Source organism: Nicotiana tabacum, chromosome 11 (genome assembly GCF_000715075.1).
Source record: "Nicotiana tabacum cultivar K326 chromosome 11, ASM71507v2, whole genome shotgun sequence".
NCBI lineage: Eukaryota > Viridiplantae > Streptophyta > Magnoliopsida > Solanales > Solanaceae > Nicotiana > Nicotiana tabacum.
Genome location: NC_134090.1, coordinates 170,084,076 through 170,110,158, shown reverse-complemented (window position 1 = coordinate 170,110,158; position 26,083 = coordinate 170,084,076). Strand labels below are relative to the sequence as shown.

At 36.5% G+C, this 26,083-nt stretch overlaps 2 protein-coding genes and 1 long non-coding RNA gene across 3 annotated transcripts; 1 reads left to right on the top strand and 2 right to left on the bottom strand.

The window, feature by feature from the left end:
* The first annotated feature begins 1,314 nt into the window (after positions 1–1,314).
* Positions 1,315–10,878, top strand: LOC142166438 (uncharacterized). Its single transcript, XR_012696864.1, has 4 exons — positions 1,315–2,109; positions 8,208–9,459; positions 9,630–10,446; positions 10,549–10,878. It is a non-coding gene; the product is annotated as an uncharacterized LOC142166438 (long non-coding RNA).
* Positions 7,954–10,653, bottom strand: LOC107762661 (laccase-12-like). The gene is made up of 6 exons (XM_016581034.2): positions 10,520–10,653; positions 10,276–10,427; positions 9,928–10,172; positions 9,653–9,781; positions 8,458–9,414; positions 7,954–8,341 (listed from the first exon to the last, which is right to left on the bottom strand). Exons 1-6 carry the CDS (start codon positions 10,628–10,630, stop codon positions 8,211–8,213), a joined length of 1,725 nt encoding a protein of 574 aa, XP_016436520.1. The 5' UTR covers positions 10,631–10,653; the 3' UTR covers positions 7,954–8,210.
* Positions 10,879–14,448: 3,570 nt separating the features above from the next.
* Positions 14,449–17,279, bottom strand: LOC107762660 (laccase-12-like). The gene is made up of 6 exons (XM_075225715.1): positions 17,139–17,279; positions 16,896–17,047; positions 16,532–16,776; positions 16,268–16,396; positions 15,160–16,116; positions 14,449–14,858 (listed from the first exon to the last, which is right to left on the bottom strand). The coding sequence occupies exons 1-6, from the start codon at positions 17,247–17,249 to the stop codon at positions 14,728–14,730; spliced, it is 1,725 nt and encodes a 574-aa protein (XP_075081816.1). The 5' UTR covers positions 17,250–17,279; the 3' UTR covers positions 14,449–14,727.
* Between the last annotated feature and the right edge of the window lie 8,804 nt (positions 17,280–26,083).

Sequence of the window (26,083 nt, the reverse complement as noted above, 5' to 3'; positions counted from 1 at the left end):
ACGCTAGGGTCTGCGGACGTCTGCAAGACTACCTTGGGTCTCCTAAACTGAAGGCAGCACCCTCGAACTCTGATCAGCCACTAGCTCTAAAATCTGCATAGGAAGTGCAGAGTGCACTATTAGTACAACCGACCCCATGTACTAGTAAGTGCCAACCTAACCTCGACGAACTAGTGAAGAGGCTACGGTGGGGCATACAACATTTACAACCTGCAACAATTTATACTAAACAAAAGGAAATTCGAAGTGTGTTAAAGTAATAACTGGCATTAAGTAAATCCGGAACACAACTGTTCCATTAAATTTTCAGCTATAACCAATCCTTAAGGGTGTTCCAGCATCACACTAACAGACCACAACAGATAATGAACACATAACAATAACTGATGTGGCGCGCATCCCGATCCCATTATATACACAACAACATAATCAATATTCACTTTTTATTCTTTTTTGTTGCGGCGTACAACCCGATCCCACCTGTTCACCCTTATTACTCCTTGTTGCGGCGTGCAACCCGATCCCATATAATATTGTTGCGGCGTAAAACTCGATCTTATATAATAATATTGCGGCGTGCAATCCGATACCATATACAAATCAACACCAATCACAAAATTGAAGACAAGTGTTCGCAGATTTAAGCTAAATCCTCCAATGTACTTATACTTCAATTCACGCAACAGGATATCACTACGATTAAACAACTTCACTAGTGTAATCTACTCAGCGAGACCAACCAAGGTGTACCACGGGGCACCCAAAAACCAATAAGGACCAACAGAATAGTAAAACGAAACTAGGAAACAATTGAATACTTCGATAAGGAGAGCAATGATTAATATGAAGCAATTAGACATGGAAGCATTTATGAGCAAGTGTAGACATGTGATTTTTGACCCTCCCCAAGATTTTTTATATTTTAGCGTAAAATATTTATTTTAGGCCTAATATAGCTATTTCAACTCATTGTTACTCTTTTATTTTATTTTATTACAAAAAATTAAAAATTATAAAAAACTAGTTTCATTAATATTTTGTAGTCATTTTTAATCTTGAAAAATACCAAAAAAAAGTTTTGTTTTAGTATTCAGTCTCATTTTAATAGCTATTTTACTTAAGTAGGACTAATTAATAAATGAGATCATATTTTAATCTTGTTCGCGAGAAAAGAATAAAACTTGGGCTCGAGCCACCCATTTTTAGGCCAAATTTGGACCTAGTCCATAATTGTCAAGCCCATAATTCCTAGGCTCATACCCCCTTAACCTAAAAACCCTTCTATATAACCAAAACTAGTCTTAAAATAACCCTAGACTAGACTTAGGAGTTCAGCCGTTTGGACACAAGGGAGGCTTCTTCATCTTCAACCAAAAACCATAGGCTGAACCCTAGAAAATGTCAGCCAACTCCCACCCATAAACGACCACCCAATCACCGAACAACAGCAGTCGCTGCCTGTCAGTCAACTCGCTGGAAAAACTAGAAACCCACTGCCCTAGCCCCTTCGCCTGAAAACCCGTCACGCCGCACCATCTCTCTCTCTTATCGAACCAGCATCAGACCTCTCCTAAAGAACTAGTTGTCGGACCTCCTCATTACCCCCATCGCCACCCCAGTACCCTCCCACGGAAAAACCTGGCCGGACTGGTTGGTTTTTCGGTCAAAGCCACGTCCTTCGCCGGTGACCATACCACCTTTCTGGGAGTTTTGTGTTTTGCCACTGCTTTGCCATATTTTCCGGCGAGTTTCGAGTTCGTCGAGGTCCCTGGTGCAAGCTTTCCGTTTAGTCGTTGAGTTGGGTAGTATTTGAGTGATATCGGCTTTATTCAATGGAGTCGCTGGAGCGGTCGGACGCTACTTCTGTATTGTAAACTATCATTTTGAAGAAGAAAATTGAAACAAAACAGAGTTGTGCTTAGGATATTCGAGTTTGCCGTTGAGGTCGTCATCGAGTTTTTCGGTCAATAAAGGTCCTGCTAGAATCACCGACGTATGTTCCGGTCGGGCGTTGGTCAGTTGTTGGCTTTCCGTTCAAGGTCCGTTGGGATCCTTCTCACTATTTTAGATTCCTCTGTACTAGAAGACTTCAGTTTTTTTAATTAAAAGGTCAGTTCCTTTCTTCACGGCATTATTCCATTTTCAAATAGTTTTTGATGGACTTTATTATGCACTACTGCTTCATTTTCATGTATGTTTGTTTTAGAATAACGTATATCATTAGTAGTATATTTGTTTAATGGGAGTTTAAGAATGATGGAATGTAAATAAGTAAAGTAGATATATTGAATTGGAAATGCAAAAGTTTGTAGGAATAGTTTGGTTGTTTTTGTGAATCAAATTTCGTTGTGTGGAATCAGAATAAATATATGCCTTAATAAACTAATTTGAGACGTAGGTTTAATGTTAAAACATGTAAGAATGATAAATAGACTACAAAAGATAACGACGATACTATTCTGTTTGGATTAAATCACATTAGTTTGGATTTGTGTCATAGTTTAATTACATATAGGCCTAATAGGTGGAAACGATCATTTCTGATAAATTAATAACATCAAAAAATGAATGTGCGTAGTTGCTTTAGGCGAGTCATTTAATAATATTACCTTTCTAAACTCGGGTGCGCATTTCATGTGACCCAAATCAAAATCCTAAAACGTTGACTAAAATGTGTTTAGGATTACGGGTGTATTTCATGTGGCGCGATCCAAAAGCACGTTTTAAATGACGTTCAATCTTCTTCAAAAATTAATTAAAAGTGGTCAAAAGTTTAAAATGGCATCATAGGTTAAAACTTGTTTCTAAAATCAGATAATTAAGCCGAATATAACAGTTAAGCGACCATGATAGAACCACGGAACTCGGGAATGCCTAACACCTTCTCCCGGGTTAACAGAATTCCTTATTCGGATTTCTGGTTCGCGGACTGTTAAACAGAGTCAATCCTTTCCTCGATTCGGGATTTGAACCGGCGGCTTGGGACACCATAAATTATCCCAAGTGGTGACTCTGAATCTTTAAATGAAATAATCATGTTTTGATTGTCCTTTAATTGGAAAAACTCCCTTATATGTACCCTTCCGGGGGTGTAGGTAAAAAGGATGTGTGACAGCTTTGGCGACTCTGCTGGGGATCGAACCCAGAATCTCTGGTTCAGGGTTCAAGAATTCGAGCTTAGAATAATTGTTATAGTTGGCTTTATCCATTATCTGAATTTGTTACATGATTTGGGCCTAATGTGCTAATTGATTGCTTTTACCGCTTTGATATTCCGTGAACTGTATATAAACTGTTGCGAAATCCCTCTTCTCTCTGAGTCTTCTAAATCATGAAGAAGTGTGCACTTCGTGTGACTTCTTTTCTGTTAGAGTCATATCCCAAATTTAGAATGAGGTTCGGACAAGTTGCAAAGCCGGTGAAGCTTCTGTATTCCCAGTACGCTGCCCCCCCTCGACTCGAGCTGTCCGCTCGGGTAAGCCAGGTCTAGAACAAATACCCAGGTTTTGAACCTAGAATAACTCAGCTTCATGTTGGATCCCTAGTAGGAACGCTTGTTTGCATCATGTGCACTTGACTTAGAGGACTCAACACAGGGGTTGGGTCCGTCTAGGATAGGTATACCCCAAAAAATAAAAGACCATCCTGATGCATCTTATGTGTTACATGTTGCATTTATTCAAGGGTAAAAGGGTGAAGTGTGAAGATAAAGCAAGTGGGGCCTAATTATGTTTTATGTTACATTTTGTTAAGAAAAAAAAAACTTGAAAAATTCAAAAAAAAATTGTACTTTTTCATCTTATGTGCTACATGTTGCATTTATTCAAGGATAAAAGGGTCATTTGGCGGACCAATGATAGCTGCGGGTAAATGAAGAAATGAAAAAAAATAATGAAAAAAGAAAGAAGAAAGAAAAAAAAGAAAAGAGGGGGTGAAGTGTGAAGATAAAGCAAGTGGGGCCTAATTATGTTTTCTGTTACATTTTGTTAAGAAAAAAAGAGCTTGAAAAATTCAAAAAAAAAATTACTTTTTCATCATTTTTCAAAAATCAAAAATCAAAAAAAAAGGAAAAATCCAAAAAAAGAGTTTACATGTTTCATCATTTTTCAAAAAAAACAAAAAAAGACAAAAAATATGTTTTCTCTGAATTGCAAAAAATATGTTTTCTCTGAATTGGTTATTTTTTTTAAAAAAATTCTCGTCCGTATCCAATCTGCCCGAAGTACGCATACCTGATTCTCGTCTTTTGGGGCGTGATACGTAAGCAACCCACATAGGGTGCGATCTTCCTAGTGAGTTTAACTCGCCGGAGTAATTCTTTCTGCCAGCAAAAGACCAATTTAACTCGACGAAAATTCGCCAGATTTTGGTGGGTTGTTAGGAATTGGTAATGTTAAAGGAACCAATCTACCTTATAGCTTGTTTGGATGGTTGTTACCCGTTGTATCCTATTGTATTGTTATCCCAAAATAATATTTGTTTTGATTGTTTCATTAAAATTGGTTGTATTGTGTTGTTAAATTCGTTGTTCCGGAATAATAAAAAATCTCCTTTTCTTAAACAACCGATTTGGTGTGGTGAGATTGTTTTTTATTTTTCTTTTCAATTATGCCCTAACTTATTACTCCACAATGCTATTTTACTTTTTACTTTTTTTCCTATTTTAACTCCAAATCTCCAATCAATAACCTACTTTGTTTTTGTTTTCCAGAACTTCTGCCGCCAACGTTAAAGGTGTTTTTCCAGAACTTATTACTCCACAACTTTTGCCGCCTTTTTGTTTTATTTTTTCTCCTAATTTGCTTTTAACTCAATTCTAATTAGTTGTGCTCCTTTGTTTTGTTTTCTTCTGTCTCGCTCCTATGTTCTGCTTTCTTAAGGTATTTTGCCTTCTTTTGTTTTATTTTTTAAAATTATTTTTATGCATATTTTTTGATAAATTTAATATTTAAACAATTGAGGGTATTTTGGTCAACTTATCAGTTACAGTACAGTCAAATCAAACAGTCAAATATTATTTAACAATAACAAACAATACAATCTATCTAAATATTATATTTATAAAACGATACGGTACAACATGATACAATACAATACAATACATTATAAAACAACGGGGAACAATGATCCAAACAGAGTGTTAAGTTAATTTCCAGAGGCGGACCTACATATATGGTAGAGGGGTCACTGGACCCCGTAAACCTTGAGAAAATTTCTGTATATATATGTATTATATGTATATATACCTTGAGAAATGACTTTATATTTAATTAGGCACCCTAAAGCACAAAAGCATATTGGGGGCATTGGTCAAAAGTGCTACTTACCTTTGCTTCCGTGCGGGATGTCCTAGTTTTGAATCTGGACTCCCTCACCTTCCTCAAATAATTTTCCTTTTCAACTTAAATATTAACTGTAGCCTAGACTTTTTATTTGTTTATATCTTGCCTTTTTAGCTTACTAGGATTCACCTCCCTCCCCCCCAAACCTCTTTTTTTTTTTTAATTATTTTTTCAAATGTTTTTTGTTTTGATTAAACCCCAGCCTTAAAAGCTCTAAATCACTTCTCTCTTCCCTTTTCCCAAACTACATACCCAACTTTACCTCCTAACTCACTTATATATGTCATTTATTACCGAAAGTTTGTCGGCATCCGGCGGGACCCAACAACTATTGGTAAAGTTCTCCACGAATAGTGCCCCCGTCATCTTCAAATCCTGAGTCCGCCTCTGTTGATTCCTTGTTTTCTTCATTTGAGTACTGAATCAATACATATATATTGAGAAAGACATTGTACTTCAAACCATTGTGAAGTTTCCATCTAATATTTTCAAAGTTTTTCCTCCTAAATAATACTCCTCGACCTTTTTATTAGCTGACTTCTAATTTCCCGTAGGGGTTTTGGACAATATTAGAGTTATAAAATGAACAGGGCGGCTTAAGGGTCAAGCAGGTAAACTAGTGCTTAGGGCCCCTTGTTTGAGGGGTCCCAAAATTTCTTAACCATTAATATATTTATCAATTTTTTTAACAATATTAAATATTTAAAAAGATAAAAAGCTGAAATTTTCAAGAAAGGGGCCGTTTGGCAATGGAATAATTTTGACATCCATGCAGGCATGGCAATTTCACTATCTTGTGTCATAATGCAGTATTATTATTATTATAAATGGGCCCACATTTTTTTTTATCTCTTTTTAACTTCTTCTCTCTACTACTATTCATTTGGTTTCTCTGCATTTCAATCTCATTTATCACTAATAGAGCAGAAACACTACACAAGTACCATCTTTTTATTTGTTCTCAAGACTCAAGGTCAAGTATATTGACGTTATATCAAGAATTTTGAAGTAGCAAAAGCTTATTAAGTTATCTATTTGTTGAATCAGGTTTGATTGTTCTACATTTTATTATTTGCATCTATTTTTAAAAATTTTTAATATATTTTCTTTGTAAATTGTAAGTATAGATTGTCTTTTTAGTTATTTATTAAAGTTTTGTTTTAATACGTCAACTATAAAATATGAATCTGAGTGTTTAAAACGTCAAAAAAGAAGAAGGATTGAAACTCTAATACAATTCCAAAAAGGAGCACTTGATAAATTTGTCAACTAGAAAATATGAATCTGGGTCTCTTGAAGAATCTTTTAGAATTGATTACTTCTTATACATAGTAGACCAAACTATTTTTCCACTTCAAATTAGATTTGAGCAATTTCAAGCTTATGAAAATATTTTTTGTTTCCTATTTAGTGGCAAAAATTGAGATCTCTAGATGATGAGAACTTAAAGAAAAATTGTCTTAACCTTGAGTGCTCTTTGAAACATAATAGTCTCTGTGATATTGATGGTTTAGACTTATTTACTGAATTAAAAGTTTTAAGGGAAATAATACACGTAGAAGATGATACTTTAATCGACATGCTTAATCGATTATAAACAAATTATTAATAATTTCGCGTCTCAAAAAGCTAGAAAAATAAATTTCAAATAAAATTATGAGTTTTCTTCTACAACAAAAATTTAGGGCCCCTCATTGAAGTTTGGCTTTAGGCCACAAATATCATTGAGCCGACCCTGAAAATGAAGAAAAGCATTTGAAGCTGAAGGTTAAGAGAAAAAGTTTTTCGGAAGTTCAATCTGTAATTTGATATGAACTTCTCCCGGAAAAAGTTATACGTAAAACCTTAAAGGGTAAGGGCCGGACCACAAGGGTTTATTGTACTCAGCCTTACCTGCATTTTTGCAAGAGGCTGTTTGCACGGCTTTAACCCATGACCTCCTGGTCACATGACAACAACTTTACCAGTTACGGCAAAGCTCCCCTTCAAGGTAAAAACTTGCAAGTAAAAAAAACTTCTATAATAACATTTTAATGTTTACTCGAACTTCACATACTCAAATAAGATTTATGTCTTAGAGGGATTTGGACAATATTTGGTTGAAGCTTAAGACTTAAGAGCATCTGAAGTTGAAGTTGAAAAAAAGCTCTACAACTTAATATGATTTTTACTTGAAAAAAATATTAAAGATCAGTTAGTGAACAATTTTTTCACTTGAGATACTTTTAAAAATAAGTTTTTCAATATTTGACTAGTATTACAAAAGCTAATGGTCAAACTAGTTTTTGCCCAGAGAATGCCGTTTGGACAATTTTTAATTTATGTTGGAAAAAAGTTGTAGGTGAAGTTAAGAAAGTGCAATATTTAAAGGTAGAAATATAATTGACCGCAAATTTCTTTGTTTGTTTAATGCTACTGCCTGGTATGATCCAAAACATGTACTTATATCTTTAATTTCTCAAAGGATCTGTCTTTTGTCCGATTTACGCAAAGGAGCAATTTTTACTACTGATGAGTGATGATTACCTTTCTTGTCTTACCTTGCACTTTATACCTGTTTGAGATTCAATTCAAACTTTTGTTCAAAACTCAAATAATTCTTCTCTATTAATTGCACTCAAAACAATACAACTGCTTTAATCTAATCTGTGAATATGCTGGTCTAATTCTAAGATAGATGGTGAAATTAGTTGCAGCTTTTGGCACCATGTTGACCTTGTTATCTATCAAAATGAGCAACAAAGAAATTCTAGGAAAAGGGGGACAAATGCAGTAGAGCAATAAAAGAAGTAGCCCCAAATGCGGGGAACAATTAAAGTGATTTCTTAGGGCTCTGAATTTTGTATTATGTTGGTCTTGTTGCAGTCGTCAACAGACAGGAAGATCTACTGGAGGAGCCTCCAATGATTCCACTTCACTAATTCCGTTTTCCACAAGGAACGCCATCGCCAAACCCCAGCCGATGTGAACATCCAAGTGACAATGCATTAGCCACACTCCTGTTTAAGTCAAATATTGCAAGTTAATTTGTAGCAGCGAAATATGACATGGTATAGAAAAAAGTTGGGAATATTTGGAGATTTCAGTACTGGTTTCCCTATATCTATTCTCTTACCTGGATTGTCAGCGACAAATCTGATAACTGCCCATCCATTAACGGGTACACTGGCCGTATTTCTGAGAGGTGGATCAACTATGTTGAATTTAGTTGCATCTCTCTTTGGATTAAAGTTACCGAAACCCTCTGCAATTATGTAAAAATCATATCCATGCAGATGAATTGGGTGGTTCTCAGCTGTAAAGATGCTTGTCCCCTGTAACACAACCTGCACTCTTGCGCCATATTTCAGCTTGTACAGCTTTGTTCCTCGAATAGGTTGCCAGAGTGATCGGCTTACATTACCCGTGTAATCAAATTTTACAGGTGGTTTTGCTGGGAAATCAGTTGAGAAGACACCAGGTATGCCTTGGTGATGCGCTTGCAGCAGGGAAAAGTTGGATGGTAGCACAAAAGAAACATTGTTCATACTGGCAGTGAATCGAGTTCCATTTGGACCTTGACAATTACTCGAGCTTGCACCTCTTGGGCAGTTATCGAGTCCTAGCCCGACTGTGAAGAATAGATTTTCATCAATTTCCTTAGGCACCTCGACCTTTCTTGGGCTTCTGAATTTGGTTGTGAAGGCCGTTGCAGTGACTGTGTCGTTATATGCCGGTAAAGATGGGAAAACTGCATTGGTCTTGGCACAATTGGAAGAACAAGAAGCTGTCTTGTACTCAAGGATGGCAGTGGTTGTGGTATTATCAAAGGGCGCGCCTTGAGCGCTAGCATAGGCACGTGCTGCCATGTAGTATTTGGCTGGTTGCTGATCAGCTTTGATCAGCACATCAGTTGTCTGGCCTGGTCCGAGCATAAGCACTGATGTTGTGAAGGATTTAACATAAGAGGCATCTGCCCCAACAACAGTAAGTTTGTGGTTGGCCACGGAAAAGAAAAGTTGTTGGTTGAGTGCAGCGTTGATAACTCGGAGGAGGTTGGTTTCGCCTGAGTCCACATGGACTATGGTAGTATCTGCATAAATGTGATTTCTATGAAAACATGTCCTGATCATGTCAGGTAAATAATCATTTCGTAAAACTTAGAAATTGGTGTTTGAACATAATGCTTTAACTTTGTTGGGGGAATTTCTAGAGTAGTCTTGACTTTATGTATAAAAAAATAATGTAGATACCACCTATATTGGTCTTCTTAACTTCTGAGGCATGTTTTTTTTACAACTGTTACAGACATTCTGGGGATCAGAACTAACCTTGACTGGAACACTTGTAGAGGTCACCTGGTTGACCATTAATGGTGTATGCATCTGATACATTAGGAGCTGCTCCTGTTCTTGTCGCTTGTCTTATAACGTCAATAGGATTTGCATCCCACCACTCACCTAATCAGCATTTACAAACTTTCATTTCAAGGAATTTTCTTAGGAACAACAGGTTATGATGTTTCAGGAGAAACTGCATAACTCTTATAGTAGTATTCATTTAAAAAATGATTAAGGCTTCTGGTAATTAGAGAAGGAAGTAGTACCTAGCAGAATTGGTGTTTCTCTTTTGGGCTTAGCAAATGGATATGAGCCTCCGTCTTTGGGGTGGATAATTAGAGCTCCATAAACAGTGGCCCTGAGCCACGAGCTATGAGCGTGCCACCAAAGAGTCCCTTCCTGTCCTTGAATGGTAAACCGGTAGGTGTAACTCTTTCCTGGTCTAATTGGGCACTGAGTGATAAATTCTGGTCCATCTGCCCATCCTGTCCTCATTTGCCTTACTCCATGCCTTTTGGAATATAAGAATGAAAAAAAAGAAAGAAGAAGAATAGTCATACTAATATGAAATAAAATCATTTGTAATTCATTCTGCATTGCATGCATGAACTTACCAGTGAATGGTGACATTGTATCGAGCTCTATTGACAACTTTGACAACTAGAGTATCCCCATTGTTTACTTCTAATGTTGGTCCAGGGAATTGTCCATTCACCGTTATGGTGTTGTGAGTCTTGCACAGCCTCTTCACTGGTGTTGCTTGAATCTGTTACGAAAAAACAGAGGTCAGTATCGTAGAGTTTGTAATATTTGCGAAATGTTAGCAAATTTAATGAATGGAAATCTTGGATAGCTTACAACAAAATCATGGTGGTGAGTTTTGCCAGATGCTGCATTTGCCAAGAGAAGCAAAATGCAGATAAAGAAGAAAGAACTCAAAGGGTTGGCAATGCTGTTGAAGGGCTCCATTGTTTTCCTTTTCTTAAAACTCGCGGTCGAGTATTCGTAGATACAAGACAGTGTTTGTTTGTGAAAGATTGGAGAGTTGAGGCTATGCTTTTATAGGGAGAGAAGTTGTGTGAGGCAAGTCTTAGTTCAACTTTGTAAAGCAGTTGGTTCACCCACTTACCCTATCTCTAACTGCAGTAATTTTCATGAATAATGCTTATATTACAAGTCTTTTTCTGAGTTTGTTATATTCTCAATTTTCAAGGAAACATCATTTTTATGGTTTTTGCTTAACATTAACGATGTGCTTTTTATCCAACAAACCAAAGTTTGTTTTTATTATTACATACCATGTATCTTCCTCTATCACAAATTGAAGGGAATTTCTACTCTTTGTTAATCTTAAATGCTCACCAAAAATGGTGAAACAATCACCTTAAACAAAGCAGGAAATGATATACATATACATCTCGAAAAAAGAAAAGAAAAAAAAAAGAAGTTGAAAAGATGAAAAGTGGACATACGAATAATTTACTTGAAATATTATTTTGTTGTTTAATTAACTAATGCCATCAAATTTCTACTATTAGCTAAATTTCTTGTCGTAAGAAGAAGTGACTATGTGGTTATGTTTCAAATCCAAAGAATCTATAGCTGTAGATCAAGAATTAGTTAAAACGCAAAAATCTATTGGGTCATAGAAGTCATAGGTTGGTGTCGCACGACAAGATCTTTACCAATATTAGATAAAAGAAATAAAATTAGATGGTTAGGCTTATTAAATCAAGACTGCATATTTGTTTTTCTTTTAATTGGACTTTACTAGTGCTCGTAAATAATGTTGAAGGAGAAGATCAAGTACGTTAATTTCCCTTTCTCTCTTCAAGCCTTTAGCCTTTATTTAGTACCTATGCTGGTGAGAGCTTTGCATGTAGAAATTACTTGAGGTATAAGCAAGTTGACGGGAATGGAATCTTGCACCGCTTCATCATATTGCAATTGCTATTAAAGAGTAAAATCAAGGTATATGAAAAGGAAGCCTTGGACCAACGGTAAAATTTTCTCTGTGTGATCTATAAATCACGGGCTTGAGTCATGAAATCAGCAACTGATACTTGCATTAATGTAGTCTGCCTATATCACACCCTCTTGAGGTGCGATCCTTTATCAGACCCTACGTAAATGCGGGATGCTTTGTGCCTTGCAATAATAGTAAAATCAAAGTATATGCTACTAAACCAAATTAATGCATGAAGTCTAGTGGATGAAGTTGATGGCAAAAGTCTTCTTCAGTTTGTTGTGCCTATTAAATCAGTCTGTTATAATTTTTATTGGTTCTAAATTCTAAAATTAGTTAGAGAAAACCTCGAACGACAAGCTGATGTCCTTAAGTGGGTGGTCTGTCAAAAAAAATATTCCCCCATTCTTTGACTTCTCCCATTCTCTTTATTTATCTTTTTTGGGAACAATTGAAAAGGAAAAAGTCTAAGACGTACTTACGTACGTAAGGTCAAAAGTGAATCAATTAACATAATAGAATGCTAATAAAACTCAACAAACTCAATTATAATACACAAAATTTGTATTTCCAGTTATAAAAAAAGATTCTAAACCGAAAAACACCCCAAAAACATAGCAATCTTCAGAGAAAATATGCTGAATATTTTTCCCAGCCGATATATACAACAAAAATAGAGCAATTTAAATACATATATATAAATCTGAATACATAAATTATATGTAATTTCAGAAAAAATATATGTATATATGTGTATATTTCTTAAATAATATATATATTTTGATTGGCACCCTAAGACTCAAAGCTTAGGCAGCTGCATTGGTCGATTTTGGGGGAGGAAAGGGGAAGGGGCAGAACTCGAATTTTACTGCGTTGTCTGGGTTCGACTCCATTCTAGCATTTGCTTAAATTTTTAAAATCTCAGTAGCGCCAAAAAAATATTAGATAATTGTTTCTCATCTCCCTTAAATCTTAATAGGCAATTACATGATATTTATGCCGATGAAAAATAGCAAGTACCCGATAAAATAATGGAGATGCGTACCCTGATACCACCATCGTAAAGAAACTAAAAAGGATATAGTGTTTATTGCTACTAGTTCTATCTAACGAGCATAGGGAAATTGGAGGTAACATCTTTAGTGAGTTAACATTTTCTTTTTAGAAACAATATATATTTGTTCTATCTCTAAATTCATTTGCACAAAGTGAAATATAGGGAATAGTAAACTACTTCTATTAACTTTCTGAAAATTTTTACTATTTGATGAGTCACACAAACTTCTTCTTGTCCATAACTTTTTCATATGCTTTTGAATATTTCTAATTATAAAAAGTTTGTTTATAGAATTTTTATCTAGTTTGAAATTATGTCAATTACATTTTGAAAATTCAAAATATCAATGTTGAAAATAAGAGCAACTTTTCATTAACTATATGTACAACAAATAGAAAAAAAAACTCAGCTTAGCGAGCAGCGACTTATTAAAGATGATCCCCCAGGCAAATATGCGCCTTTAGCCTTTATGAAATATTATTAATTTATTAAATTATATTTAAACATAAATTTTACAAGGAAAAAAAAAAGCTGAAGGTTTCAAATCACAAATTATGATGATTGAGTACTATTTTACAAGTCGACAAAACTCTCTTTGACTGATGAATCAAGAAAAGGTAACAATTGACTAGGTTTTTTCACATCAATCAGCCATTTTGTTTCGTATCCGTATGCTACTCCCGTATAATTATTTAATCACAGGATTCAAAATATAAATTTTATGGGCTCGAGTTCAAAATTCTAGTGCACTTTTTGATTTACTAGGTTCTAAATTCATCTTTTGTACTTTTTTTGTGGGTTGTTTAACTATACTTGTTTAAAGTGTTCAGAAAGGTGAAAAGCACAAAAAAACTCTAAGGTGCGTTGGGGTTTTAAGCGCAAATGGCAAAGAAAGTGTGGTATTTAATGAAGAAAGGCGCAAATAGAGAAAAAATAGAAATATGTATACGATGTCCAAAACTAATAATTATAGGCATGAAAAATAAATATGTGGACAAAAAATTTACAAATAATTACGATAAAGTGAAATATCAATAGAATTACCCTTATTTGCAACGAAAAGTATGACTTAGAGCTGGATGACGAAGCGCCTGCTAAGCGAGACAAAGCACTCAACATATTTAAAATGTTGCTTCAGGGTTTAAGCGCACCTTTAACAACACTGCTTTATTTAGTAGATTTTTTAACAAAAAAAAAAAAATTAGTGTCATCCCACAGATAGCGTCTACCTCGACTCAGAAAGGAAAAAGAGAAAGGCAATAACAAGCAAACTAATGTGACAACACACTAAGTTCGGTATTTTAACACATAAAGGGAATTGAGCTAAAGGTGCTGGATTTGAGTGAACCACATAGTTGTACACTACACCCGCCCCTGCTAATCTACTGACCCGCAGATTTCTTTGTTTGTTTAATTTTAATGCTATTGCTTGGTATCATCCTCTATATATCCATAATTTCTTAAAAGATCGATCTGTCTTAGTCCAAATTATGCTAGTAAGGAGCAATTTTTACTGCTGATGATTGCCTTTTTGTCTTATGTTGTACTTCTACCGTATTTTTGCTTTCACCGAGTTTCTGTTGGAAACAACTTCTCCAGGTAGGAGTATGGTGTGCGCATACACTTCCGACTGCATATACGCTACCTTTCCCAAACCCCAAGTGGGATTACACCGGAAATGTTGTTGTTGTTGTTGTAGGCGGTGTGAGATTCAAAGGTTCATGCCAAATTAGTTTTTAGAATAGGTAGTTTGTAATTGCAGTATAGTTCAAAACTCAAATATTTCTTCTCTGTTAATTTCACACCAAACAATACAACTGCTTTAATCTGAGAATAATGCTGTCCTAATCCTAGGACAGATGGTGAACTCAGTTACAACTTTTGGCACCATCTTGTCCCAGTCATCAATTAAAAAAAACCAACAAACAAACTCTAGGAGATCAAGAAAAGAACTAGCCCCATAGTGGGGAAACATCATTTAGAATGGCTAATTGATTTCTCTAGGGCTCTGAATTTTGTATTATGTTGTCCTTGTTGCAGTTGTTAACAGACAGGCAAATCTACTGGAGGAGCCTCCAATGATTCCAATTGAGTAACTCCATTTTCGACGATGAACGCCATTGCCAAACCCCAGCCAATGTGAACATCCAGGTGACAATGCATTAGCCAAACTCCTGTTTAAAAGATAATATTGTAAGTCGAATTCAGGGGACGGAGCTAGGTAGGCGGAAGGGGGCTCAGCCAAACCCCCTTCCCCGAAAATTACACTGTATATATAAGGTTTTTTTTTTTCATGTATATATATTAGATGTTGAATCCCCTTAGATTAATCGCGTGTTTTTTTTTAAAATTTTTTGAATCCCCTTAGTGAAAATCCTACTTCCGTCACTGGTTCGAATTGTAAACATTGTATAGACAAGAGTTTGAAATGTTAGAGAAATGAGTATGTAGTTGTTTCCCTTTATATTCTATTACCTGGATTGTCTGCGACAAATCTGATGACCGCCCATCCTTTGACGGGTACACTGGCCGTGTTTCTGAGAGGTGGATCAACAAGGTTGAATTTAGCTGTATCTGTTTTTGGATTAAAGTTACCAAAACCCTCTGCAATGATGTAAAAATCATATCCGTGAAGATGAATTGGATGGTTTTCAGCAGTGAAGATACTTGTCCCCTGTAACACAACTTGCACTCTTGCCCCATATTTCAACTTGTATAGTTTCGTTCCTCGAGTAGGTTGCCATAGTGATCGGCTTACATTACCGGTGTAATCAAATTTTACAGGAGGATTTGCTGGGAAATCAGTTGAGAAAACACCAGGTATGCCTTGCTGATGTGCTTGTAGAAGGGAATAGTTGGATGGTAGAACAAAAGATACATTGTTCATACTGGCTGTGAATCGAGTTCCATTCGGACCTTGACAGTTTCTGGAGCGAGCGCCTCTTGGGCAGTTGTTGAGTCCTAGCCCGACTGTGAAGAATAGATTTTCGTCGATTTCAGTGGGTACCTCGACCTTTCTTGGGCTTCTGAATTTGGTTGTGAAGGCTGTAGCTGTGGCTGTGTCGTTAAATGCTGGTAAAGATGGGGAAACTGGATTAGTCTTGACACAATTGGAAGAACAAGAAGCTGTCTTGTACTCAAGGATTGCTGTGGTTGTGGTATTATCAAAGGGGTTGCCTTGAGCGCTTGCGTAGGCACGTGCTGCCATGTAATATCTAGCTGGTTGCTGATCAGCTGTGATTAGGACATCAGTTGTCTGGCCTGGTCCGAGCATAAGGACTGATGTAGTGAAGGGCTTAACATAAGAGGCATCTGCTCCAACAACAGTAAGTTTGTGGTTGGCCACGGAAAAGAAAAGTTGTTGGTTGAGTGCAGCGTTGATAACTCGGAGGAGGTTGGTTTCGCCCGAGTCCACAGGGACTATGGTGGTATCTGCAACAAAAAATCATATCTATGAAAACATGTCCTGAACAGGTAAGATATCAAATCATAGTTTGACGAACGTTAGTGTAACATGGTTTGGTGGAATTTAGCCTTTATACTATGTGTAAACTTGCTTCCATTAGTTGAGATTAGAACTAACCTTGGCTGGAACACTTGTAGAGATCACCTGGTTGACCATTGATGGTGTATGCATCAGATACATTAGGAGCTGCTCCTGTTCTTGTAGCTCGTCTTATAACGTCCATAGGGTTTGCATCCCACCACTCACCTAACCATCATCGTCAAACTATCATTTCAACGAAATTTCTAAGAAACAGAATATATGAGAAAATGCATAACTAGTACTATTCGTTTTCAGAAATGATCAAAGCTTTTGGTATTGAAGAGAAGATAGAAGTAGTACCAAGCATAATTGGTGTTTCTCTTTTCGGCTTAGCAAATGGATAGGATTCTCCTTCTTTCGGATGGATAATTAGAGCTCCATAAACCGTAGCCCTGAGCCATGAGCTGTGAGCGTGCCACCATAGAGTCCCTTCCTGTCCTTGAATTGTAAACCGGTAAGTGTAACTCTTTCCTGGTCTAATTGGGCATTGTGTAACAAATTCTGGTCCATCCGCCCATCCTGTTCTCATTTGCCTTACCCCATGCCTATTGATACACAACAAAGTAGTATAAAAATGTTAAGAAAAATATCATTACATATAATCGCGTCTATTTTATTGAGTAACATATATCAGTTCATTTGAGTTCTGCATGCATGAATTTACCAGTGAATCGTGACATTATATCGAGCTTTATTTACAACGTTGACAACTAGAGTATCCCCGTTGTTTACTTCTAATGTTGGTCCAGGGAATTGTCCGTTCACCGTTATGGTGTTGTGAGTTTTGCACAGCCTCTTCACTGGTGTTGCTTGAATCTGTTACAACAAAACAGAGGTCAACATCACAAGTGTTTGTAACATTTACGACATGTTAGCAAACAAAGAAGGGAAATATTGGATAGCTTACAACAAAATTATGGTTGTGAATTTTCGCAGATGCTGCATTTGCCAAGAGAAGCAAAATGCATACAAAGAAGAAAGAACTCAAAGGGTTAGCAATACTATTAAAAGCCTTCATTTTTTCCTTCTCTTAAAACTCTTTTTTGAGTATTAGTAGATGCAATTCAATGGTTGTTTGTGAAAGATAGTAGAGTTGAGGCTATGCTTTTATAGGGAGAAAAGAAGAGAGAACTTAAGTAGTCTGAGGTTGACATTTTATGTTTTCAATACTTAGTTCAACACCCTGTAGAAGGTGTTGGTTCAACCACTTAGCCTATCTCTAACTGCAGAAATTTTCATGAATAATGCTTACATTATAAGTCTTTTTCTTTGAGTTTGTTATATCTTTTATTTTCAGGAAAATATCAATATTATGGTTTTTGCTTAACATCAAAGATGTGCTTTTATCCAACAAACTGTAGTTTGTTGTTATGATTATATTACCACCTATCTTTGTCTATCACACTTATTAAAGGAAACATCTGCTCTTTGAGTTAAGAGTTTAAGCGATATACATCATCAGTTTAAGTTACAAATTCCATATTTTAATAAGGCTTACCTATAGATATCTTTTGGGTGACCTGATGGTGTAAAAGTTTATCATACCGGCAGTGCATATAACTTAAAATCTAATTGTAAATGCAACCAAAACTTATGAAAACATCTCTCTCTATCAGAAAAGGAAACTGTTAAGATTCTTTTCAAGAATGGATAAAAATTGAAGGTTAGACTGATAAAATTAAGATTGCATATTTGATTCATTCCTCTTTGGAGCAACGGATCCACATATGTATGATCAGGACTAGAAGTTTACTATGGGAGTAATACTTTCTTTTTTTCTTTCACTGGGGATGTACTGAATCGGAGTCTTGGCGTAACTGGTAAAGTTGCTGCCATGTGACCAGAAGGTCATGGGTTCGAGCCGTGGAAACAGCCTCTTGCAGAAATGCAGGGTAAAGCTGCGTACAATAGAACCTTGTGGTCCGGCCCTTCCACGGACCCCGCGCATAGCGGGAGCTTAGTGCAATGAGCTGTCTTTTTTTTAATTGGGGATGTACTTGTGAATAGTGGGAGGAGGTGAATATGGGCCGCCTGGTGCACAAAGCATCCTTCATTCACGCAGGATCGGTGGAAGGGCCGCAACTCTATGGGGTGTGATGTTAACAATCTACCTTAATGCAAGCATTAGTGGCTGCTTCCACGGCTCGCACCCGTGACTTATAGGTCACACGGAGATAACTTTACCGTTGCTCCAAGGCAGTGGAAGAAGGTGAAAATCTTTGGTGAAATTAAAAATCCTACACCAGAAGTCACTAATAAACTATGTTGCACGGACTCTCCAAAATGTTGTCGCACCCCTATCGGATCCTCCAAAAATACACTATTTTTAGAAAATCTAACACACACCAAAGATATTTTCGGAGAATCCGAGCAACATATCTAATAGATACTTGGTTTGTTATTTGGTCATTGAATGGATGATGGTTAAAACTTCAGAAAGTGACAGTTTTGGTAGTTAAAGATCAGAAATAAAATATGGTAAGAACAAAGATAGGATTAAGTCTAGTGATGATGAAGTTAAAGATTGCAAAAGTCTTATTGTGTTTGGCGTGTCTATTAAAATAATAATGTTACAGATTTGATAGGTTCTAAAGTCTAACTATAACTTTAGTTAGAGAAACCTACAAAAACAAACTTTGATTTGATTAGTTAGAGAAACCTATAAAGAGAAGCTTTGATTTGATTAGTGATGTCATTAAGTAGGTGGTCTGTCAACGAACACAATTCCCCCTTTGACTTCTTCCCTTTCCTTTTTTTTTTTTGCACCATTTAAAAAAGAAATAAGAAAAAGAAGAAAGACGTACGTATGTAACCCACGTGTTACTATTCTTTTTTCTTTTCTAGAAGTAGGTCGTCCATAGTTCCATTGATGACAAGGTAGCTCGGAGCACGAAACATTCCGAGTTCGCACAGAGTCGGAGAAAGGACCGTGCTCTAAGGGGGTGTGATGTAGACAGTCTACCGTAATATAAACATTATTGGTTGATTCCACGGCTCGAATCTGATCACATAGAGACAACTTTACTGTTGATCTGACGTCCCGTTTCATAGTTCCATTGATGAAAATATTATATGAAATAGTGAGCACTTTACCCTCAAAATAAGATTTCTCATTTCAAATCCAGATTAGTTGGCCCTAAAATGAATGTCGGAGACCAAGTGAGAAACTAAAAAAATTTGATGAAAACATTGGTAATATATACTAATATGTAAATACTAGCACAGATGTATATTGAGAGTTGTGATTTGTCTTTCATTCAATGATACCATCATAATTTAAATTTTACGCATTAACAGTTGTACATTTTTTTGTACGATTCTGTAAGTAACCTGGTATCTCATGTTAAACAACATTCGTAGTGCGAAATCTTTTTAACTGTCACTTGTACAACTAGATTCGAAGGGAACCTTGGAGCAATGATAAAATTATCTTCGTGTGAACTATAGGTCACGGGTTCGAGCATTATCATCAGCCACTGATGCTTGTATCAGGATAGACTACCTATATCAGATCCCTTGGAGTGCGGCCCTTCTCCGGATACTGCAGAACACAACATACTTGGTACAACGGGGTGACCACTTGTATAAAAAGATTCCTTATTATAAAGCAGTAAGTGTAACTAACATGATTAATTACCAATATGGTTTCGTGTAATTTTGTGTTCGTAATAAATTTGTGGTCTAGAGTTGTTATTGGTGCGGAAGTCAAATGTATATAATGTGAATGAGTCACAACTACTATACCAAAAATTATGACAGCCACTAAATAATAAATAAGACAATAAAGCAACAATAAAAGGAACACCAGAATTTACGAGGTTCGGCCAATTTTGCCTACTTCCTCGGACACAACCAATATTTTATTTCACTCCAAAAATACAAGTGAAATAATACTAAAGAAAGAAGATACAAATATCTTAAGAAGATAAGAAGGCAAATGAGAGGTATGCTTAAATCCTAAACATTAGGCCTTCTTTTATAGAGAGAAATTCTTCCCAAATTAAGTCTCCCACCGATGTGGGAGTTTGCCTTTTTCAACAAATCTCCATCTTGACAAATTTCCACATCTTCAATTTTCTCTCGGTAACAAATTTTGGTTGTGTCTTCATCTTCAATCTTCAGTGTTCAACAATGTTTATCAAATCCAAACAATGTTGAAACTTGACCGCAGTCACCACTTTTGTCAGCATATCAGCAGGATTCTCTGTAGTATGAATTTTCTTCACCGTGACTCCACCTTCTTCTATGATTTCTCGTACGAAATGATGCCGAACATCAATGTGCTTCGTCCTTGCATGATAAACTTGGTTCTTCACTAATTGAATAGCACTTTGACTATCACAAAAAATTGTGATACTTTTTTGTTCAACACCAAGCTCTTTTAGCAATCCCTGAAGCCAAATTGCCTTTTTCACAGCCTTTGTAATAGCCATGTACTCTGCCTCTGTTGTAGACAAAGCAACTGTTGACTGCAAAGTAGACTTCCAACTAACTGGTGCCTTTGCAAAAGTAAACACATAGCCAGTAGTTGATCTTCATTTGTCCAGATCACCCGCAAAATCTGAGTCACAATATCCAACTATAGACTGATTACCTTCCTGCTCAAAAACTAACTCAACATCTACAGTATTGTGAATATACCGTAGAATCCACTTCACAGCTTGCCAATGCTCCTTTCCTGGATTATGCATATATCTGCTAATAACTCCAACAGCTTGTGAAATGTCAGGTCTCGTACAGACCATTACATATATCAAGCTACCAACAACATTTGGATATGGTACCCTTGACATATACTTCTGTTCAGCTTCATTTTTTGGCGACATAGTAGTACTTAGCTTAAAATGGGGAGCAAGTGGAGTACTAACCGGCTTAGTCTTCTCATCTATGCCAAAACGCTGCAGTACTCTCTTCAAATATTCTTTCTGAGATAAACAGAGTTTCTTTGAACGTCTATCTCTTATTATCTCCATGCCAAGAATTTTCTTTGCCTCACCTAGATCCTTCATCTCGAACTTCTTCTTCAGTTGAATCTTCAACTTATCAATTTCTTCCGAATTCTCAGAAGCTATCAACATATCATCAACATATAGGAGAAGATATACAAAGGAACCATCTTTAAGCTTGTGCAAATACACACAATAATCGTATTTGCTTCTCTTGTACCCTTGCCGCAACATAAACTCGTCAAATCGCTTGTATCATTGTCTAGAAGATTGTTTCAATCCGTACAATGATTTTTCAAGTTTTCACACCATATTTTCTTTTCCAACAACTTTGAATCCTTCTGGCTGAGTCATGTAGATTTCCTCCTCCAAGTTTCCATGTAAAACCGCAGTTTTTACATCCATCTAAACTAGTTCCAAATCCAACTGTGCTACCAAAGCCAACATCAATCAAATGGAGGAATGTTTTACAACTGGAGAAAACACTTCATTGTAATCAATTCCCTCCTTTTGAGCATATCATTTGGCCACCAATCTTGCTTTGTAGCGAACATCTTCTTGGTTAGGAAATCCTTCTTTCTTTGCAAATACCTATTTGCACCCAATTACTTTCTTTCCCTTCGGGAGATTGGCCAATCTCCATGTATGATTCTGATGAAGGGATTGTATTTCATCATTCATGGAAATCCTCCACTTATCTTCTTCTGAACTTTGGACTGCGTCTTTATAAGTGGTAGAAACATCATCAGCTACAATTGAGGTGGCATAAGTAACCGTCTCTATAAGACGAACATGTTTTGTTATTGTCCTTTTTGGCCTGCTAGTTGCAATTGATTCAAGTTGTTGTTGAGGTTCCTGAGTTGGAATCTCCCTCTCTATTGGCTCTTCTTCCAGAGGATAATCTTTATTTGTTTCCTCCTCTGCTTCTTGTGTAGGAAAAATAAATTTTCCCTCAAACTCCACCTGCTTAGAAGCACCCTTATTTTGTTTGGTATCTTCTGTTACCTTATTTACCATAGCAGATTCATCAAAGGTAACATCCCTGCTGAATATTACTTTCTTTGTCATAGGACACCATAAGCGATATCCTTTGAATCCAGAAGTAATCCCCATAAAAATAGCCTTCTTTGCCCTTGGATCCAATTTGGACTCTGTCACATGATAATATTCAGTTGAGCCAAATACGTGCAAAGAGTCATAATCTACAGCAGACTTTCCATACCATTTTTTAAATGGTGTCTTGCCATCAATAACAGCAGATGGTAGACGATTAATGAGGTGACATGCATATGTAACTGCCTCAGCCCAAAATTCTTTGCCCAAGCCAGCATTGGACAACATACACCATACCTTCTCCAGCAAGGTCTGGTTCATACGTTCTGCCACTCCATTCTGTTGTGGTGTATGTCTGACAGTGAAGTGTCGGACGATGCCATCATTTTCACAAACCTTATTGAAATGATCATTTTTGTATTCACCTCCATTGTCCGTGCAAATACACTTGATCCTCCTGCCTGTTTGATTCTCCACCATCGTCTTCCATTTGAGAAAAATTCCCAACACTTCATCTTTGCTCTTCATTGTATACACTCACACTCTTCAAAAAAAATCATCAACAAAGGTTACAAAATAGCGCTTCCCATCCAATGAAAGTGTTTTGGAAGGACCCCAAACATCAGAGTGTACATAATCCAAAATGCCTTTAGTATTATGGATCGTTGTACCAAATTTAACCCTTGTCTGTTTCCCTTTGACACAATGCTCGCAAAACTCCAAGTTGCAATCCTTTACTCCTTTTAACAATCCTTGATCTGATAAAGTTTTCAAGGATTTACCTCCAGCATGTCCCAAGCGCATGTGTCATAGCCTGGTTGCTTCTGCCTCTTTTTCGTCACTGGATGTTACTGTCGATGTCCCAATAATTGTACTACCGCGATATCGGTACATGTTATTGTTCTTCCGATTGGCCTTCATTACCACTAGTGCACCAGAGCATACTCTCATCACTCCATTTTCTGCAATGATTTTGAACCCTTTTGATTCTAGGGCTCCCACAGAGATGGGATTTTTCTTCAAACCCGGAACATATCGAACATCTATTAATGTTCTGACCATTCCATCATGGTTCCTTAATCGTATTGAACCAATGCCATATGAGGTAAGAGTGTTGTTATCCACTGTGTGGACGACTCCATATTCTCCTTCTTGAAAATCCACGAACTAGTCCCTGTTGGGACACATATGATAGCTACAAGCCGAGTCCATCAACCATATGTCTGATGATGTTGATGGCTTTATTATAACTAATGAGAAGTCTGAATCATCACAATCAGCTACATTTGAATCCATAATGGCCTTTCCATTGTTATGTTTGGCCTTATTCTTCAACTTCGGACAGTCTTTCTTCCAGTGTCCCTTTTCTCGACAAAAGGCACATTCATCTTTGCTGGGTCTAGATCTTGACTTGGATCTTCCCTTCTTTGTCATCATTTGAATTTGAGGACGCCCCTCACAACAGTGCTTCTCCTTCTCCGCCCTTTTATTTTTCTCTCTTTCTTTGTTCATAGTTGTACAAAGCCGAACAAACTTCTCTGAGAGAAATTTCGTCATTCCCATGGAGTAGAGTAGTTTCAAGGTGCTCGTACTCATAAGGAAGTGACCCCAATAACATCAAGGCCAAATCACCATCATCAAAAGTTGCATCCATATTTTGCAAATTTGTGACCAACTTATTGAAACTGGTGATATGTTCGTTCATTGTGGTACCAGTAACGTAGGTGAAGCGAAACAGTCTCTTCTTCAGGTACAATTTATTTTGACTGTTTTTCTTCAAAAATTTATCCTCCAGTGCTTTTCATAATTTACTTGTAGAAGTTTCCTTTGTGTATGGATATTTCTGCTCTCTAGCAAGGTAGGATCGAATGGTACCACAAGCAACACGATTGCTAATTCTCCAATCTTCTTCTCCAATAACATCTGGTCTCTTTTCCTCAATAGCAAGATCTAGCCCTTGTTGAAAAAGGACATCTAGAACCTCGCCTTGCCACATCCCAAAATGTCTTGACCCGTCAAAAATTTCTACCGCAAATTTCGCATTTGACACAATTCTTGTCATAAGCGAAGATGCCAATGATGACGTATTGTTGACACTTGATGTAGATTCTTCTTGTTTATTGTCTCCCATCTTTGACACAAATATTATTTAATAGCTGACGACACAAATAAAGATTATTTCCTTTCTGGTGTGGAAGATCAGACTAAGCTGCAACCACAGAACATACTCAGACAGAACCTTGTCTCAGTTACCAAGATAAATCTTTTCTGATGTGGAAGATCAGACTATGCTGCAACCACAGAGCATACTTAGACAGTACCTTGGCTCTGATACCAATTGTTGCGGAAGCCAAATGTATATAGTGTGAATGAGTCACAACTACTATACCAAAAATTATGACAACCACCAAATAATAAATAAGACAATAAAGCAACAATAAAGAGAACACCAGAATTTACGAGGTTCGGCCAATTTTGCCTACTTCCTCGGACACAACTAATATTTTATTCCACTCCAAAAATACAAGTGAAATAATACTAAAGAGAGAAGATACAAATGCCTTAAGAAGATAAGAAGGCAAATGAGAGGTGTGTTTAAATCCTAAACATTAGACCTTCTTTTATAGGGAGAAATTCTTCCCAAATTAAGTCTCCCACCGATGTGGGAGTTTGCCATTTCCAACAGTTATCAGGTCTCCCTTAACACTGAAGCATATAGGTTGGAACTAGGCACGATGGACAAATGCTAGTTTGGAACATATCTGTTGGAATTAGGAACTAGAGATTTTCTTTATTTAGGACAATAGTATCCTGATCAGCTTGCGTGCACGTCAATATAGGCAATGGCGAAACCAGGAATTTTACTAAAAAAATTCAAAAAATTAAGAAAATAGTACACGAAGAAGTTAAGGGAATTCAACATCTAATATATATATATATATATATATATATATATATATATATATATATATATATATTTAAATTCACCTTATATGCACAGTATAATTTTCGGGCGAAGGGTTTCGGATAAACCTCCTTCAGCCCACCTAGCTCCGCCTCTGAATATAAGTACGGGATAACTCTGTCACCAACGCTTAGACAGATACGACTAGGAATATAATTCAAAAGGGAGGAGGAAAGATCAGGAATGAGGACTACAATATTATTGAACTACAAAAAGGTGATTTGTAGATGAAGTTGATGAGTTTGTTACTGATTTTAAGAATTTCAAAAGCTAAAAACATAAGAAGTAAGAATTACAAATCAATCAAATTGGTCTGAGGAATTATTTCGAATTATTGCTTTTAAAGTGTTCAAGCTGTGGAATTACGTTACTGATCTTACGTAAAAAAACGCAACTACAAAGAGCACTATAACTATCACCTTCTATATATAGTTAAAAAAACAGTTGGTCCGTAGACTCTACCAAGAAAGATGAGCATGAGTGCACCATAAGCACCAGAAACCCGATGTATTTTTGGTTTAGAAATTTTAAAAATCAAAACAAAGATTAAAGAAAGAGAAAGGAAAAAACGTGTAACCAATAAAAAAAAGTAGTGTTTAATTAGAAGCATGGGGATTTAACACTATTTATTAATTAAAATATAATTCAAAAGAGATAGAGTACAGGGATTGAACCCTTGATTAAAAGGTAGAAGGTGCACCTCCTTATCAGTGCACTAAATTACTCACTTGGGTTCGGGACCCGTGTTAATTTAAGTATTTTGACCTGAAATTCACCGGTGGCATACATGGTTTAGGAAGAGGATGATGGATTTACGTGGACTCATCCCCTCCCATGTGCATCCGCCCCTGGATTTCAGCCAGACACTAGAGCATGTCGAAAGCGGGT